Source organism: Lissotriton helveticus, chromosome 3_1 (assembly GCF_964261635.1).
Source record: "Lissotriton helveticus chromosome 3_1, aLisHel1.1, whole genome shotgun sequence".
Taxonomy (NCBI): domain Eukaryota; kingdom Metazoa; phylum Chordata; class Amphibia; order Caudata; family Salamandridae; genus Lissotriton; species Lissotriton helveticus.
In genome coordinates this window covers 1,579,177,268-1,579,195,315 of record NC_136061.1, presented here as the reverse complement: position 1 = coordinate 1,579,195,315, position 18,048 = coordinate 1,579,177,268, and the positions used below count along the sequence as shown (strand labels likewise).

At 46.6% G+C, this 18,048-nt stretch overlaps 1 protein-coding gene across 1 annotated transcript in view; it reads left to right on the top strand.

Annotated features, from left to right (window-relative positions):
* Positions 1–18,048, top strand: part of LOC144823646 (nicotinamide N-methyltransferase-like) — a 153,882-nt gene that overhangs the window by 71,067 nt on the left and 64,767 nt on the right. Inside the window, exon 2 of the mRNA XM_078682334.1 lies at positions 5,066–5,273. Within this exon, the coding sequence (XP_078538460.1) occupies positions 5,066–5,273 (208 nt within the window). The remainder of the gene's footprint in view (positions 1–5,065; positions 5,274–18,048) is intronic.

Genomic DNA, 18,048 nt, shown 5'->3' with positions numbered 1-18,048 from the left:
TGAAATACAAATATAATGCGGGGGTGTCCACTGAAGCTATTTGAGATGTTATCAATGGCATGACAAAATGGAGATGTGGATGATCTCGCAGGGCGGTGCACTATGCTGATCAGTATATGAAACAGTCATAACTCAAATGAGGGCGCTGTTCCTGCATACTCTCCTGTGCTAAAGTCAATGTCTGTGTGAGGGACAACCAGCCATGGCTCCAACCCCACCAGATATGCGAGGGGAGCAGGGGCATCAGAACTGTCAGTTGGGGAAAGCACAGATAAGTATATGAAGGCATAAGTGTGCCTGATACACAATGACGGGACCCAAAATGTAAATATAATGCCGCCCCCTTAGGTAGAAAAGGAAATTAAAAAATGCTCCCCTTAATTACAGGGTGGCACGTGTTAAGAAGTGAAAAGATGCTAATTCATAAAAGCAGTGACAGTAGACCCGGTGGAAATTGCATAAATACATGTCCATTCACATCATGGCATAACTGCGGGCTGGGTGATGGGACTATTGGTCTGTAATGTCCTGCCAAGTGGCAGAACAGAAACAGAAAGTCAACACACAAATCTATGTAGGACTGGTACGAACGGGGAGAATTATTAGGGAAAGGCAAGTGCCTGCCTAATACGTGCCGGAGGAACGGTGTATTGGCTAGACAATTTATTAAACATAAATTACTTCCCACCCTATTCCCCAACAAATTCACCACCCGCTCTTAGCAAAATGACAGATAACATAATTACCAATTAATTACTAATAATTAACAAACAAATAATGAATAATTAATGAATAGTTAATTCCCACAATAAACATTATAAAATATAAATTAAACAAATATTAACAATTTAAATATAGTAATAATTGTATTATAATTAAATCACTTCCCACCCTATTCCCCTATAAACCCATAATCTGCTCCTGAAAAAATTTATACAATTAGCATAATTGCCAATTCATTCATTAATAAAAATTTACAACCAATTCATAATTAATTAATAATAAAAATTAAATTAAATAAATATTAATAAATTAAAAATATTAATAAGTTAATTATATTTAAGTTACATCCAACCCTATTCCCCTATAAACCCAGTCCTAAAAAAAACCCACAATTAACATAATTACCAATTAATTATTTAATACAAATTAACAACCAATAAATAATTAATTATCATTATATTAACTCCCACAATTAACACTACATAATCTAAATTAAATAAATACTAATAAAAAAAATAAAAAGTAAATTTATTATAATTAAATTACTTCCCACCCTAATCCCATATAAACCCATAACCCGCTACAGAACTACAAAACGCTAAATTTAATTTAGACAAAAATATTAACTACAAAAACAAAAGCAATACTTATAGAAAAATAATATATCACACACTTTAAAAATACATACCAAAATACGTAACTCTAATTTAAAAATCGATATTTTCAAAAACTGTATTCTTGCAAACGATATTACTAACTTCAATATTGTCAAAAACAATATTTTTTATCTTAAAGTTGATATTTTTGGCAACAATATTCTTGCTGTCGATATTTCTGTATCACGATATTTCCAACTCAATATTAGTGTAGGTTGATATTTAAAACTCAATATTCTGTCTGTGCAGCTTTTTTTACATTGCAAATTCAATTGTTTTTCCTGCAAAATTTTAATCTTTACTTTACTTTTAATACTTTATTCGGTTTTTGTGATAAAAAACCCCATAAAAGTTCGTAAAATATACAATTCACAATTCACAATCCAGATTATATTAAAAACACTTCAAGAGACCAAAATACAGTATGGTAGGGTCCCAGTCATAAAAATAATTTGTCACTCCAAGGTTGAGACAGGATCATAGGGGTTCATGGTTAGTCATTGTTACATGTGCAGAGGTTTTCCCAAAAAGTCATGGTGTATTTTAGAAGGCCTGCCACATAGGTATGACTTCGGAAGAGGAGGAAAACACGGGATGTTTGGATAGAAGTCATATAAATCCTAAATGGATATTGAGCCGTCTCTTATTTCAGGCGGTCAAGTTTTCAAGTACGGGACAATATTTCTGTCTCTAAATCGCACAAGTACTAAGTCCCCAGGAACATCTTTGGGAAGGGAGCCCAACCAATCCACCCTTCTGACACTCCTTATTGCTCCGTATAGATAACAAGGCAGTGGCCTATTTTTTGACAGCCAGAATTTGGTTTTATTGACTAAATCGTGTTGTCTCTCAGTTTTTCCAGGTGGGAGAGCCGGTACACCCGCAAGAATGCACACGTATGGGGCCGCTTCCGGCGGTAAATGAATAGAATTAGCTTTGTTGTAACCTACTCTAGGTGCGGTCAGTCGGGGAAGGGGAACTTTAGCGGGGTATTTAGCTATTTTTTGCCCTGATACACTAGGGCCAGCAGGTTGTGTTTGACACCTTTTATCCTGCACCAAAGGTTTAGAGCCTAGGTGAGTAGGAGATGGCTTAGGGCGGTTGGGTTTGTCACTACATTTGTCAACCAGCGAGTTTAACTTGAAGGCTTTCTCTATACCAGAGAGCCTATCCCCTAACATGTTAATTTTTTCTAACAACGGAACTAACATGGAGCTAACCAGTTGTTCGATAAAGGGTAGTATGTGCAAGTGGGGAGGAGGTGTTATGGCCTCTGGATTCTCAGCAGTCGGTGGGATCATAGAGGAATTAACAGTAGATGGACTTAGACACAAATTTTGGGTTTTGGGGTTGTTTCCTCCTTGATTGGCACCGTTATATTTCCTTTGCACAAATGAAACCTGAGGGGGTTCAAAACATTGATTTTTCGGACTACAGGTTTTGTCAGACAGTGTGGAGGGATCTAGGCGTATAGCCTTGTCTGATAGTATACTAACGCTTTTGGGCGGAGGGGGAGTTACCGATGTGGCATAATTAGTTTTACATAGGAGATTTAACTTGTCTAACAAAGAGAACATTTGCCCATTACCTGCTACGCTAGTTAAATGGTCCCCCTTGGAGGTCATGGTGATATGGGGCGGCGATATATGAAAAAGCCCACAAGTATGGAGACAAATCGAATAGAGGGGGTCTTAACCTTTGTGATAATAGACCTGCAGTGTGGCAGCCAAGGGAGGTGGCCCGTCCCGTCCTTATCCGGCCTTTGAGGGCCGTAGAGGGCCCGCCCTTAGCCCGGGCTTGGTCCGGCTAGTCCCTCGCGCGTCCCGCGACGCGGAGGGAGCGTCTCAACTTTTGTAGCGGCTCCGGGCGCGATCCGTTCAGGAACCGGAAGTCCCCGCAAAGCTCTCTCGGAGCTGTAGTCTCTGGCCGCAAGATGGTGGGGGAAAACGGCGTGGAGACTACAGCGTCTGGGACCCAGGAGCTACCCCCGCAGGACAGCGTCTCTCAGGGCAGCAACAGGTTGGGATTCCGCTCCAACAATGCCCCCCCGCTCCACCGAGGGAGCGTCTCAACTTTTGTAGCGCCTCCGGGCGCGATCCGTTCAGGAACCGGAAGTCCCCGCAAAGCTCTCTGGGAGCTGTAGTCGCTGGCTGCAAGATGGTGGGGGAAAACGGCGTGGAGACTACAGCGTCTGGGACCCAGGAGCTACCCCCGCAGGACAGCGTCTCTCAGGGCAGCAACAGGTAGGGATTCCGCTCCAACAATGCCATTTTAATCAGTTAGATAGATAGCAAATAAGTTGCCATATTTCAATAGATTTGTAGCACAACCAAAATGTACAATTTTCCACCTGCTCAGAAGAAAAGCCTGTCAAATTTAGGGGCCTATTAGGATGGCGTACGGACCTGTGTCCGTTCGCCACCCCCGAGGTGGAGGGACCGTCCGCAGCGGCGGTCCCTCCATACCAATTAGGATGTGACCGCCAGGGTGGCGGTCACATCCCGTATCTTTAACCTTGCGGCGGGTGATGCTTGAAGCAGCACCTGCCGCAAGGTTAAAAATGCATGTTTTGCATTTACATGCTCAAAGCGGCAAGCACCGCGCGGTGCCTGCCGCTTTGTGCATGTAAATGCAGGGGGGTACCATAGGTACACCCCATGTGCACCCCCCACCCCCGACACCCTGGGGGCCCGCAACGGGCCCCAAGCACAAAAGACCACATGCTTTTCCACAGCGAAAAAGTCGCCGTGGAAAAGCATGTTACAGCCTGCATCCTAATATGGCTGGACAGCGCCACCATATTTGCCTGCATACACCGCGGATCAGCGGTGGACGGACTTGCCGTCCGCCGCTGATCCCACCGCCATCCTAATGTGGCGGTGGGTGTTTCCGATGTCCACGGTGGTGAATCCTCATCCTCCAGGCTGGCGGTGTCACCGCCATCCTAATCGGCCCCTAAATGTTTGTTTTTACTTACAGCAGAAAAACATGTTTTACTTTGGTGTCCCTGCATCATCATATAACATCTATACCATAGTTAAATTTGTATTTCTTATTGAAAGAAATCCCTTTCACATTTCTATACACCCAACTTTGGTGCAAGATATGGTTGGGAGAAGGAGATCAACCTACACTCAACAATTGAACATAATTTACAAATCTGATTTGTGTTGCTTTTATATGCCTATGCTATGCTGCGGAGGAGTAACTCAGAGGTGTACAAGTCAGAATGAAACGCCTCTCTGCTGATCATCTTATGCATCGAAAGAATGACAAAATAAAAGGCTTGCTGACAGATTCCTAGTTTACCACCTTCTAGTCTCTTTAAATTCGTATCAAAATTACATATGCAAACGATCACAGAAGAAATAGAAAAGGTTTAGCAAGCTAGGATTTTAAAATTCATAAGGGTCACATATGATCATAATTGTAAAATGAATGGGCTTGGCACTAAATGACCGACTCATAATACTATGGTTTCTTGTTCTTTCTCCCAAATGTCGAAGCTGAAGCTGCATCTATTTTTTGCATCTGTACTTGCCGCATATGTCCTTATTAACTGCTTTTCTCAAAATCAAGTAGGAACTTGTCTTGCTTGAAATAATGTCCTTTGTTGATTCAACTCTTTAGCTATGACATCTTTCTGATTTTGAGTTGCTGATCTGTTTTTTTGTTTTTCTCACTAGGCAATGTGTCTGGGCATACTCTGATCGATATTGGTTCTGGGCCCTCTATCCATCAATTGATCTCTGCCTGTGAAGCCTTTGAAGAAATTATTGCTTCAGATTTCACTGACGCAAACCGCCACGAACTTGAAAAGTGGCTGAAGAAGGAACCTGGAGCATTTGACTGGAGCCCAATAGTGAAGGCTGTGTGTGAACTTGAGGGAGATAGGTACAGTATTGGGCACGTTTACTCCTTATTAATGAAAACCATGATTCTGAAATAAACTATTATATTAACTGTCGTCATCATTAGTTCACATTGCTTTTCCGTCTTGTCAAAACTTCCACTCGCTGAACACGTTCTTCCTAATAGATGTAGGCTTGCTTAATGCTCACCAAGCTCCTGGCAATAGTAAGCACAGAATAACGCATTGATACTGCCATAATAGATAGTTCGAATCACCGTAAAATGCATGCGAAAGAAATACAGCTGATCTTTCAAACAAGCTGAATACAAGTATTACCGAGGTTTAAATAGATAATTCTAATAATTAGAATGTAAGTGTAGAGAGAGCAGGCATACTTCCTTAAACATATTCTTTTCTGGGCTTTTTCAGGCATAAGTTTAAAATATTTCAAAGAGACTGTTAAGATGTATTATCTCTAGTGAGCAAAGCCACAGAAAATCATTAAGGGTAATTAAATGTATATTGTATGGTTACTGTTTCGTTTCAGACAGACTTCTAGCCAGAGCAGTGGACAATCAAGATGGCTTCTCTAGGAAAGTAGGATCCCCCACTTTTTTGCTGATGTATCGCTGTTTTTGACTAGTCTGACTAGGATCCTGCTATCCAGGGCCCCAGTCTATCTGCTTTCACCCTTAAATTTCTATATATGTACTTTGTTTACACTCCCGATTGCATACTAATGTACCCTTATCAGTCCCTAGTATGTGATATACCATTTACCCAGGGATAGGTACCCCAGAGGCCTCCAATGGGCTGCAGCATGTATTATGCCACCCATGAGAGGCCATTAAAAATGACACAACAGGCCTGCCACTTCACTATATCTATCTAAATCACTACACTTAAAAACCTATCAGTCACCCCTATGGCAGGCCTTATCAATCCTGAAGGCAGTGTGCTGGGTTTTTCATGAGAGAGTGCCCCTGCATGAGCAGAGCCCCTCTGCAGCCTTCGGAGACCATTCTCCAGAGTTGTCTGTGATGCAGCCAAACATATATATTTAAGTGCATTATAACCTCGCAGTAAATGCTAACTTTAAAACGGCTGCTTAGAAACATGTTGTGTTTGGTGTCAAACACCTTGGGATCATACCTCCACACCAGTAACTGGTATGGAAGGTATGATTCCACCCTTCTAGAAACACTACTGCAGACCACCGGTATAACTGGGACCAGCTTTCTCGACTTAGGCAGCACAAAATGGATGCTGCCAGCCACAGACACGATTCTGCTCTCCTGCTGCTGAGCCAAGCTCGAGCAGAGGAAGGCATGACCATAGGCATCCTGTCACAGGGACAGGCTTTAGTGTATTGGTGCTGGGTGGGTGCACTCTCAGAGTGCCATAAGTCTGCACAGGGGGCACATTTGGTGTCCCTGTGCATAGTCCAGCTCAAACCAGTTCTCGGAGCCTTTGGCTCCTGCTCTGCATCAAAACTGGCCATCCCTCTGCCTGCCCCTCCCCTAGGAGGGTCCAAAGAATCCGTCCAACCCCTTTCCATGGGTATAAATTGGGTTACCTGACTACAGGACTTTCAATTATACCTGGACAAGATGTGTGGCTCAATGATTAGAGTGGCAGACCCTGATGCAGAGGCCTGGCCCGGGACCAGGGTTCAATTCCCGCCTCGGCGGGTGTTGGGCTAAATTTCCTCGGACCTGATAATTCTCGCCTCGGTGCCTAATCTAATCCTGGGTCCCACTCTGCAACTCTGGGCAATATCTTGCTTAATCTCCACAACGGCCCCAACAGCGCTGGGATGCCTGGCTTCACCTTGGGGGTGCCCAGGAGTGGGCATTTCACAGGGAAAAGTCAGGAAGGGTTCCACAGCGGTATGCGTACAGCGCCAAGACACCTCAGGGTATAAGTTGCGCTATACAAGTACAAATTCATTTCATTTCATTTCATTCAAGATTCTGCTAAGAAGAAACCAAGTACTTTGAATGCCTGCACTATGATTGCACGACTGAAGAATCTCCCTTGGAGTAAAGGAGTTACTCCCCTGCAGCAGCAGGCACCTAAACGCATCTGACTGGTTTGCTTCTCCAGAGCTCCTGTGGACTCCGAAGATTTCAGCAACACAGGAGGTATGTTCTCGAAGATCCCTAAGGTAGATCTGACCTCACAGCGATTCTGAGACCAGCATTCCTCGTGGGGGCCATGCAACCAGAACCCCTGTGCACCACGTCCATTTGCAAGTGTATATGCTTTTTGGCATTCCCTGAGCCTTTACATTGGACTCTGTATAGTCCTGACCCCAAGCAGTATTTGCACTGAAAATATCCGTCCTCCACTCACTGAGTGGTCTGTGGGCTGGTGCTTTGCAAACTTGCTTGAGGTCTCCTCTCGATCCCTGGTCCGTTCACCTGTGGGTCCTGGCGAGAGTCACCCTGTTAATTCTTGGGCTTACCTGGTTGTTCCAGATGTGCCCTGACTCTCCATTGCTTGGAGAGTCCCCTGGACCTTGCTGGTTCACACTGTAACCTGTTTCCTCTGACCGTTTGGGTTGCATTTGCCAAGGCTTGTTGGTGCTCCAGCCGGACATCGACCCCTCAGCACTCGACATTCTTCGTGGGACAGCTCACCTCCAGACCCTGGTCATTCTCAACATCTCCATTTCCCCGTGGCTACAGAGTCAAGCATCCCTTCTTCGCAACGGAAGCACTCGACATCGGTGGGCATTTTACTACCGAGCCCCTGGTCACTTGCCGTGACCCAGACTCTGTCCCCTCTGCTTTCTGGTTCCTCTCAACTCAAATGCAGGCTTGAATTCCACCGGACACTCGTTGCCTTCCTGGCAGCAGTACTACTTTGCAGCTCTCCACTGAAAACGACAAAGGTTTCCGACACCACTTGATCCCTATGCAACCGGCTCCTCTGGGAATGGTAACACAGGTACTTCAGTACTCCCTGGTGGGTTGGCTCTAGAACCTCCTATGTTCCAAAGGGTTTTCTTGAAGTCCTCGTAGAAGTGTCCTTAAACTCTAACTTTCCAGCTGCTACTTTCCCATAGAGTTGTACGGCGCTTGCGGTCGTGTTTCCTCACTGCACCCGTCCTCCGTGGGCTCCCTGTGTCACTCCTCTGGGTGTTTCCTTGTGGTCCCAATGATTCTATGTGCTCTAAGCACTGTGTCTATAAAAGTTGTGATTGTTATACAATTCTTTTAGTATGTGGTGCTGGAGCCCGCTGTGTACTTTGCTACTTACGAATGTTCAACCGTTACAGTATTGTGTGTTTTATGTTCTAATCTCATGTAGAGATTAGTAGAGATATTTCTATTAATAAATACATATTTTTATATAACTAATGTGTGGTTCTCCTTTCATTTAGTCATTCAGGAGGTTATATTCTGGTAAAATAAGCTGCTCTACATTCCTTCAAGATTAAGCCTGAAGGTTGCTCTCCGTAGCTACCACTAGGATAGCTTTCTATAAGGTTATCATCGACCTCACACATCATAAGGGTCATGTGGCCTGGTTTAAGGTGCCTACTTTAAGTAGTGGACAGCATATACCAACCAACCTTCTCACAGCTTCCATGTTTGCAAACCAATACAGTTATCCTCATCCCAGACGATAAACAAAGTGATCTAGGACAATATACTTAGTGAGATATATATATATGTGAAGAACCTGTCTTAGATATCCAGTACTAATGACCCCTGTACAGCTACCATGAATCCTTCTGCAACTATTGCTTCTAGTGATGATACAAGTAGAGGTATTTCAGTTATTACTACTTCTACCGCTATTAGTTTTACTTACGCTACTATTGCTGATCTAATTTTTTGCTTCAACCCTTAAAAATACTAATACCTCTGCTAGCTATGCCTAGCGTGTGATCCAGTGCGATACCAAAATTTATCAGGGATCAATAATCAATAACATCAAAACACAATGGCTCATAAACATTCACCCTAAATCCCTGATGCGCTAGGTCAATTTATACGTTGAAACCATTCTTTCCTTTTATATATTCAAATGAGACATCTTTTAATAAATAAACTTTAATATCAACTTTCCTTCAATTTGGTTGATGGACCAATTAGTTGAATAGTTGATGGCAATGATGACTACTAACTTACCAACCATTTAGTCAATACGAATTATCACTGACTCTCAATAAAGTTAATAATGACATTTTTGATCTCATTGTAAGAAGTGGGGGTCTCGAGTTGGCAGAGGTAGGTACCACTGTCCAAATAGGGACCCTTGCTTCTAGTCAGGGTAAGAAGGATGCACTTTTTAGATATCCCTGCTCACCCCCTTGGTAGCTTGGCACGAGCAGTCAGGCTTATCAAAGGCAATGTGCAAAGTATTTGTACCAACACTCACAGTAACACAGTGAAAACACCACAAACTGACTCTACAACAGTTGTAGAAAAATAGAAGTATTTAATCTAAACTAAACAAGACCAAAACATCAAAAATCCAAACCAGACAGTCAATTCACAAACAGGCCAAGGCACACAGAAAGGTCAGACAAGAGAACAGCAACTTTCTAAAAGTGCTGTTGTCAAACACAGGATGTAAAAAACACCTTTCCTAAAAGATGTGTTATTAAATTCTGAGTTCAGGGATATCAGATTTTTATGTCCCACCTTGTTCCCATGGGAAGATATGCTGGTAGCCACTGTAGCCAGCATACCCCATGATAGCCTGTGGGCAAGGTAGCCTTACAATAGCGAAAAACAAAAATGGCTGTTATTCACGACCAGAGCATGTCACCTGCACTAGTGCATGATCTACCTTTCACATACACTGGACCCTGCCCAAGGGGGTACATTGTGCCCTTCATAGGGGTGACTGATGTACACAGAAAGTGAAAGGTTAGGCCTGGTCAGTGGGGACACTGACCAGGAGGACATGGCAGTTCACAGACTGCACACAGTCACTGTAGTGGTAGGCCTGAGACACCATTTAAGGGCTACTCATGTGGGTGTCACAATCAGTGCTGCAGACCCACTAGTAGCATTTGTATCACTAGCCCAGGCACACTCAGTGCACTTTACTAGGGACTTCTTGGTGATACAAATATGCCAATCATGGATAACCAATCACAATAGCAATTTATACAGGGAGCACTTGCACTTTGACACTGATCAGCAGCGGCAAAGTGCCCAAAGCATCTAAACCAGCAAAAACAAAACTCAGCACAGCGTCAAAAATACAGGAGGCAGAGGCAAAAAGACAGGGGAAACCACGCCAAAGATGCCAGGTCTAACAGGTGTCCCCTCCAGCTGAAAGTGGGGAGCACTGCCCACCCTCTTAGGAGTTCTCTTCACTAGGGCGTAAGAATCTGGACAGACCATCAGCGTTGGCGTGTTCTGTACCAGGGCAGTGTTCCACCATAAAGTACATTCCCTGTAGGGAGATGGACCACCTCAACAGTTTTGGAATCTCACCCCTCATCTGCATCAACCATCTGAGGGGCCTGTGGTCTGTCTGAACCCGGAAGTGAGTTCCAAACAAGTATGGCCTCAGCTTCTTCAGAGCCCAGACCACAGCAAACGCTTCTCTTTCAATTGCACTCCACCTCTGTTCCCTGGGAAGTAGCCTCCTACTAATGAAAGCCACAGGTTGGTCCCAGCCCTCTTCGTTGATCTGTGAGAGTACTGCTCCCACACCATGCTCTGAAGCGTCTGTCTGCACTATAAACTCACTGGAGAAATCAGGTGCCATGAGCACTGGTGCTGTACACATGGCAGTTTTTAGGGCATCAAAATCAGTTTGACAGGCTTTGGTCCAATTCACTCTCTTGGGCTGCTTCTTCGAAGTGAGCTCTGTCAAGGGGGCACTGATGGTGCCATACCCCTTGACAAATCATCTGTAATACCTGGTGAGACCTAAAAAGGCTCTCACCGCTGTCGGGGTCTTGAGGGGTTCCCAAGCCAGAATGGTATCAATCTTCGCCTGCAGGGGCACCACCTGGCCGCTCCCCACCTGCTGTCCCAAATACACCACAGATCTCTGCCCTATCTGGCACTTGCTGGCCTTGATAGTGAGGTCTGCCTTTTGCAGAGCCTTCAACACTTCACAAAGGTATGGCAAGTATTCCTCCAATGTGGAGCTGAACACAGCAATGTCATTCAGGTATGCGGCTGTGATTTCCTCCAGCCCGGTTACTACCTTGCTAACCAGTCTCTGGAATGTGGCAGGGGCATTCTTCAACCCAAAGGGTATGACTCGAAACTGGAAGTGACCCTCTGGCGTTGAGAATGCAGACCTCTCTTTGGCCCCCTCAGTTAAGGCAATCTGCCAGTACCCAGAAGTTAAATCAAACGTACTGAGGTACTGGGCAGCTCCCAACCGATCCACAAGCTCATCAGCTCTGGGGATAGGGTGTGCGTCAGTCTTCGTGACCGCATTGAGCCCACGGTAGTCCACACAAAACCGGAGTTCTGGAGTGGCACCAGGCGCAGCAGCTTCTGGCACTAAGACCACTGGGCTAGCCCAGGGGCCGCTGGAGGGCTCAATCACCCCCAGCGCCAACATCTTGGAAACCTCTTCCTTGATGCTGGCCCTGACCTTGTCAGCTACCCTATACAATTTCAAACTATCTCCAGTGTCCACATCATGGACACACCAATTGGTGACACCTGGGGTCAGGGAGAACAGGTAGGCAAACTGAAGCAAAACATTGGGCGACAGTCCCTCTGCGTTCTGGGGTCAGGTTGGGCGAGAGGACCACACCATCCACTGACCAGTCCTGCTCCTTGGATGCCAGGAGGTCAGGAAGAGGGTCACTTTCCTCTTCCATTCTAGCATCTGTAGCCAGGAGCATTGTCACTTCAGACCTCTCAAAGTGGGTTTTGAGGCGGTTCACATGCAAAACTCACAGAGGCTGCCTGGGAGTCTTCAAGTTAACCATGTAGGTTACTTCGCTCTTGCACTCCACCACCTCATATGGCCCACTCCACCTGTCTTGGAGCGCACAAGGCTCCACTGGTGCCATCACCCACACTTTCTGCCCAGGTTTAAATTCGACCAGAGTGGTATTCTGGTCATACCATCTTTTTTCATTTCTTCCTGGCTAGCTTCAAGGTTCTCTTGTGCGAGCTTCCTGAAGTGTTGTATCTGGTTGCAGAAGGCCAGCATGTTGCTGAACACATCCTGGGGTGTCTTCCCACGGGATTTCTCCCACCCCTCCTTCACCAGTGTGAGAGGTCCTCTAACAGGGTGGCCATACAGGAGTTCAAAGGGACTGAACCCTAAGGACTTCTGAGGACCCTCCCTGTAGGCAAGCAACAGGCATGGTAAAAAGACGTCCCACTTCCGTCTCATGGGATCTGCTAGGCCCATAATAATACCTTTCAGGGCGCGGTTGAACCTTTCAACCAACCCATTTCCTTGAGGGTGGTAAGGAGTGGTAAACTTAAAAGTTACACCACACTCCTTCCACAGAGACTTCATGTACCTAGAGATGAAGTTGGTACCCCGGTCGGAGACCACCTCTCTGGGGAACCCCACACGGGAAAAGATCCCCATCAATGCACGGCCCACCACAGGGGCTGTGATTGTCCTGAGAGGGACAGCTTCCAGGTACCAGGTGGCATGGTCCGCCAAGACCAGGATGAACCTGTTGCCTAAGGCTGTTTTGGGGTCCAGGGACCCCACGATGTCGATGCTCACCCGCCCGAAAGGGGAGCTCACCACAGGAAAGGGTTGGAGGGGTGCCTTGCACTTCCCTCTGCTCTTGCCACTGGCCTGACATGTTTGGCAAGATCTACAAAAGGTACAGACACGCTTCTTCATCTGGGGCCAGTAGAAGTGGGTGACAAGCCTTTGGAAGGTCTTGTCTTGCCCCAGATATCCTGTGAGAGGTACGTCATAAGCCAGACCCATTATGAAGTTCCTGAAGCGCTCGGGTACCACCAGCACACAGGCTGCACTGGGCTCAGCGAACTTAGGCTCACTATAAAGCAATTAATCTTTCCAGTAAATGAGATGATCCTTGGATGCTCCACCTGCTGCCTGGTCTGCAGCCTGCTGCAGCACACCAATGAGGGAAGGGCACTCTTTCTGCGCCTTGCAGAAAACCTCCCTGGAGGGCCCACCTTCTTGCTGCCAATGGGTCAGCTCAGGTAGCTCCCCCAATTCGGCCACCTGTTCCCAGGTAGGCCCCAGGGCATCCCCCTCAGGTTCTGCTCCTTCCTGGGCCGTGGGAACAGCTGGGGCGGGTTTCCCTGGCCCCCTGATTCTTTCTCTCCTGGCAGGTCTCTGGGCCACTGTTTCAGGATCCAGTTCTGCTGAATCACCCTTACTGGCTGTCATAGCCAGCGTGGTCACGCAGATCCACGCAGGCAAATCCAATATCTCCAGATGAGCTTGGTGCTCCATATCCTTCCATGGAGAACTCTCCAGGTCGTTACCTAGCAGACAGTCTAAAGGCAAGGCTTCACTGACAACAGCTTCAAAGAGACCAGAGCCCCCCCTCCACTCAAAGGGAACACGCGCCACTTCGCAGAGGCGCACTGAGCTGTCAGCTGCAACTACTGGGCAGAATACATTGGGAATGACCTGCTCTTCAGACACCAACTGACTCCTCGCGGATGTCACGCTGGCTCCTGTGTGTCTCAGAGCCTCTATCTCCCTCCCATTGATGATTTATTTTATTTATTTTATTTATACCATTTATTAAGCGCGCTGTTACCCAGCGGTGTCCTGGCGTTGAAATGATATCTCCCCAAGGTGACATTCCGTTTCTAAATGCCAAAAAGCCAGGTTTTAATATTTTTCCTGAAGGCCATTAGGTCCGTACTTTGCTTCAGGACCAAGGGCAGGGCATTCCAGGCAGTGGCTGCTCCAGAGATGAAGCTTCTGCCTCCCCATTGTGCTTTCCTGATCCGAGTTGTCTTGACGAGCCCTTTGTTGGCCAACCTCAACTGTCTGCCTGGCGTGTACAGTTGGAAGTGCTGATCACCTTCTGCCTGTATTTCTTAGTGTTAGGGGGCAGGAAGGTTTCTTGGGCCATCTCTTGGTCTCCTAAAGAGACAAGGGTCATAACTGCTAGTCCCTCCTCCCCACTAGAAATCGAATCCCCTCCCAAAGCTACACTTGCTAACCCTGGGATGGAGCACCAATGGGCGCTGGGGGTTTCTTGGGACATTTAGGAGCAAAGTGGCCCACCTCATTGCAGTGATAGCAGGTAGGGGGACCCCTGTTGTCCCTGTTGTCCCACCTGCCCCTAGGGGGCCATGGCTGTCTAGGTCTGGGGGGTTGGGATTCCTTTCCCTGGGAACTATGTTGGGGCCCTTGAGAGAACTCCTTTTGGGTACCCTTGTCCCCCCCACTATTTTGCTGGGGACCCTGCCCACCTTTGGCTGTGGTACCCACAATTCCTCTGTAGACCCTGGTACTGGTTCAGTGGTCCGCCTCCTTAGCAAGCTCAATGGGGTTGGTCAGCTTGCTGTCTAAAAGATGCTGGCGCAGCTCTGGAACACAAAGACTACTCAAGTGCTCCCAACTAATTAAATGCAATAACCTCTTGTAATCAGTTACTTTGCTGTCCTTCATCCAACCTTACACTGCATGTGAGTACAAATTGACACACTCCATCCAAGTCTCAGACTCTTTCTTCTTAGAGTTCCTAAACTGCAGTCTTTACTGCTCTGGAGTAAGTCCATACCTGAGACGTAGGGTCTCCTTCATATTGGGGTAGATCATGGTACCTGCTAACTCTAAGGGCTCTAGAGCACTCCTCCCAGAAGCCTCAAATTGTTTCCACAGGCCCGCCCCCAATGCTGTTCAGACACACCATTCATTCTTAAAGCAATCTCATGAGAAGTAAACCAGGCATAGATATCCTCAACCCTATAGTAATTCTGTACTAGATCCTTGGGAATATATACTTTACGCCCCTACACTGGCTGTGCGCTGCCACCATTTGAACTGGAATCCACCTGCTTGGCCTTGATATCCAGTTCCCTCTTGCTCAACTCATGAGCTAAAAGCAATTTCTTCTCCTCCAAGGCAGCGGCATTTTTGCTCTCCTCCGCCGCCTTTTCTCTCTCTTTCTCCATTTCCAATTGCTTCATTTTTAACCTCATGACTTCCAAGTCATAGTCTCTTACTCTCTGATTCTCTTATAACTCTTCTGGGGTAAGACCTCGGCTGGAGTGTTTGCTGCCAGCCCTTGAGTTTGGTTTGCCCACTGGCAATTCGTGGTGTTGAAACTCCTCCCTTCTACTTGCATCATTTCCTTCTTGGGCCTCCCACCAGGCCTTCAAGATTCTCTGCAGCTCATCCTTTCTGAAGCTGCTTTTAATGGGACACTCAAACTTGTGACAGAATTGCTGAAGCTCTGTAACTTTGTAGGAATACAAATCCTCAATGACAAACTCCAATTGGTGGTCTGCACTCACTAGTGATGTACACCAGTCACTGTGGGTCTAGTACAAATACAAGTTCAAATCCCACCGCTGACCAACAATGTTAGAACTGGGGGTCTCTTGTTGGCGGAGGTAGGTACCACTGTCCAAATAGGGACCCTTGCTTCTAGTCAGGGTAAGAAGGATGTACTTTTTAGATAACCCCTGCTCACCCCCTTGGTAGCTTGGCACGAGCAGTCAGGCTTATCAAAGGCAATGTGTAAAGTATTTGTACCAACACTCACAGTAACACAGTGAAAACACCACAAATTGACTCTACAACAGCTTTAGAAAAATAGAAGTATTTAATCTAAACTAAACAAGACCAAAATGACAAAAATCCAACATACACAGTATAAGAATATGGTTTCAAAAGAGTTCTTAAGGTTGCATTAAAATAACCCACAGTTGTGTCCTGTTTTAGCCAACAGTTCCTTTAGATGCGACAAAAGTTCCAAGTGAAAGCTGTAGCGTTGACAAGCAAGCGATACGTCACTCCTGAGACCCTGGGGAGGCGATGAGACAACCCCGCTGGGCGCAGCGGGCGTGTTGCGGTGACTCCGGTCTGTATGGGGAGGGATGCGATACCTTGCGTGGATTCCGGTGCCCAGGTTTCGATGGAAGTGGCATGCAAAAGGTACGATGCGACGATCTTTGGGGCGGCGACGATCTTCGGTGCGGCGATGATGCATGGCTCAGCGTCGATCTTTTCCTCTCGCAGCTCCTCGATGCGATGGCTCTGTGACGACTCTCGCAGCGATGTGATGCGGTCCGCAAGCAAGCGGTGCGACGATCTTACCCAGTGATGACAGTCTCTGCGACGATACTCGCAGCGAAGGTGATCTTCCCGCACCGGACTGGTGCATCACGCAAACGAAGAATGCGATGAGTCTGGCAGCGGCAACAGGCGCTGCGACGATCTCAGCCCTCGTAGCGGCGTGAATTTTCTCACACTGACAGGGATGTGCTCCGCAAGCGAGCGATGCATTAAAACTTGCAGAAAGTCTTGACAATCTTGGTTTCCGGCTTCCCAACACAGGTACAGCTTCCAGAGGCACCACAACTGGCCCAACCACTCTAGGAAGGACAGAACTCTCTCAGCAGAGTTCAGGGAAGCTGGGGGTGAAGTCCTTTTGTTCCTGGGACTTCTTAACAGGGAGCCAGCTCTTCTCAGGCCCTTGGAGGTTCCTTCAAGGAAGGGTACACAGCACAAAGCAAAGCCTTCCCCTCTCCTTGGCAGCAAAGCAACTACAGGTCAGTCCAGCAAAGCAACAGCAGGACAGTCTTCCTACTTCTGTCTTCCAGCTTTCTCCTTGGCAGGGGTTCCTTCTTGATTCCAGGATGATCTAATTTTCTGTAGTCAGGTGTCCTGTACTTATACCCCTAAAAGTCTTTGTTCCCTTAGTGCAGGAGGGCTCGGAGCCCGGTCTGAACCAGTTCTGGGTGTTCCTTGAGCACTTTGTTTTCCTGGCTTCTCCTTTCCTTTCAGAGAGAGGGGCAGGGTCGTCAACCGCCCAGCAAGAGGTAGAGCCAGCATTGTGGAATGCAGGCACAGCCCTATTCAGGCCCAGGTACTATCCCCTCCCACCACTCAAGATGCAGATGCAGTCATTCAGCCTAGGGCTGCCCCAGCCAGCCTCCTGGGGGCTCCCCAGCCCCTGTCACTCTCAAACCAGACAGTCAATTCACAAACATGCCAAGGCACACAGAAAGGTCAGACAAGAGAACAACAACTTTCTAAAAGTGCTGTTCTCAAACACAGGATTTAAAAAACACCTTTCCTAAAAGATGTGTTATTAAATTCTGAGTTCAGGGATACCAGACTTTTATGTCCTACCTTGCTCCTATGGGAAGATATGCTGGTATAATCAATCAATAACAACAAGAGAGGAAGGGCATGAGTGGACACTCCTGTACCCCAAGTAATTATATATTAACAACAAAGGAGTGACTGGGATATAAAGCAAAAATAAGTGTGATGTTTACCCGCTTAGTGTCGCAGATGTGATCAATGCTCACACATACATGCTGGCACCTAGCAGGAGAATACAAGCTGTCTCCCTGTGTACGCCCGATGGCTCCTACTTAGAGGAAGAAACCAAAAGGGCCTAGAAGTCACCATGTGCTCAGAACAAGGGATAACCTTATTTATTAAGAAGGTCCCTCACTCACCACTAGTTGGTGACCTGCTTCATCATTGGGTCCCCGCTGGGGTGACCGAATGTCCCCCCAGTGTGCTACAACGCCTGGTTACAGCGGAGCAGGATGTGGTGAGTGCAACATTGCCGAAATTAGGAGGTGACTAATAGTGAAGGTGTGAGTGTATTAAAAAATGCAAGTTTGTGCCTTTACAAAAGTCTTTAATATAGACCAACCTGCATTGAATAAA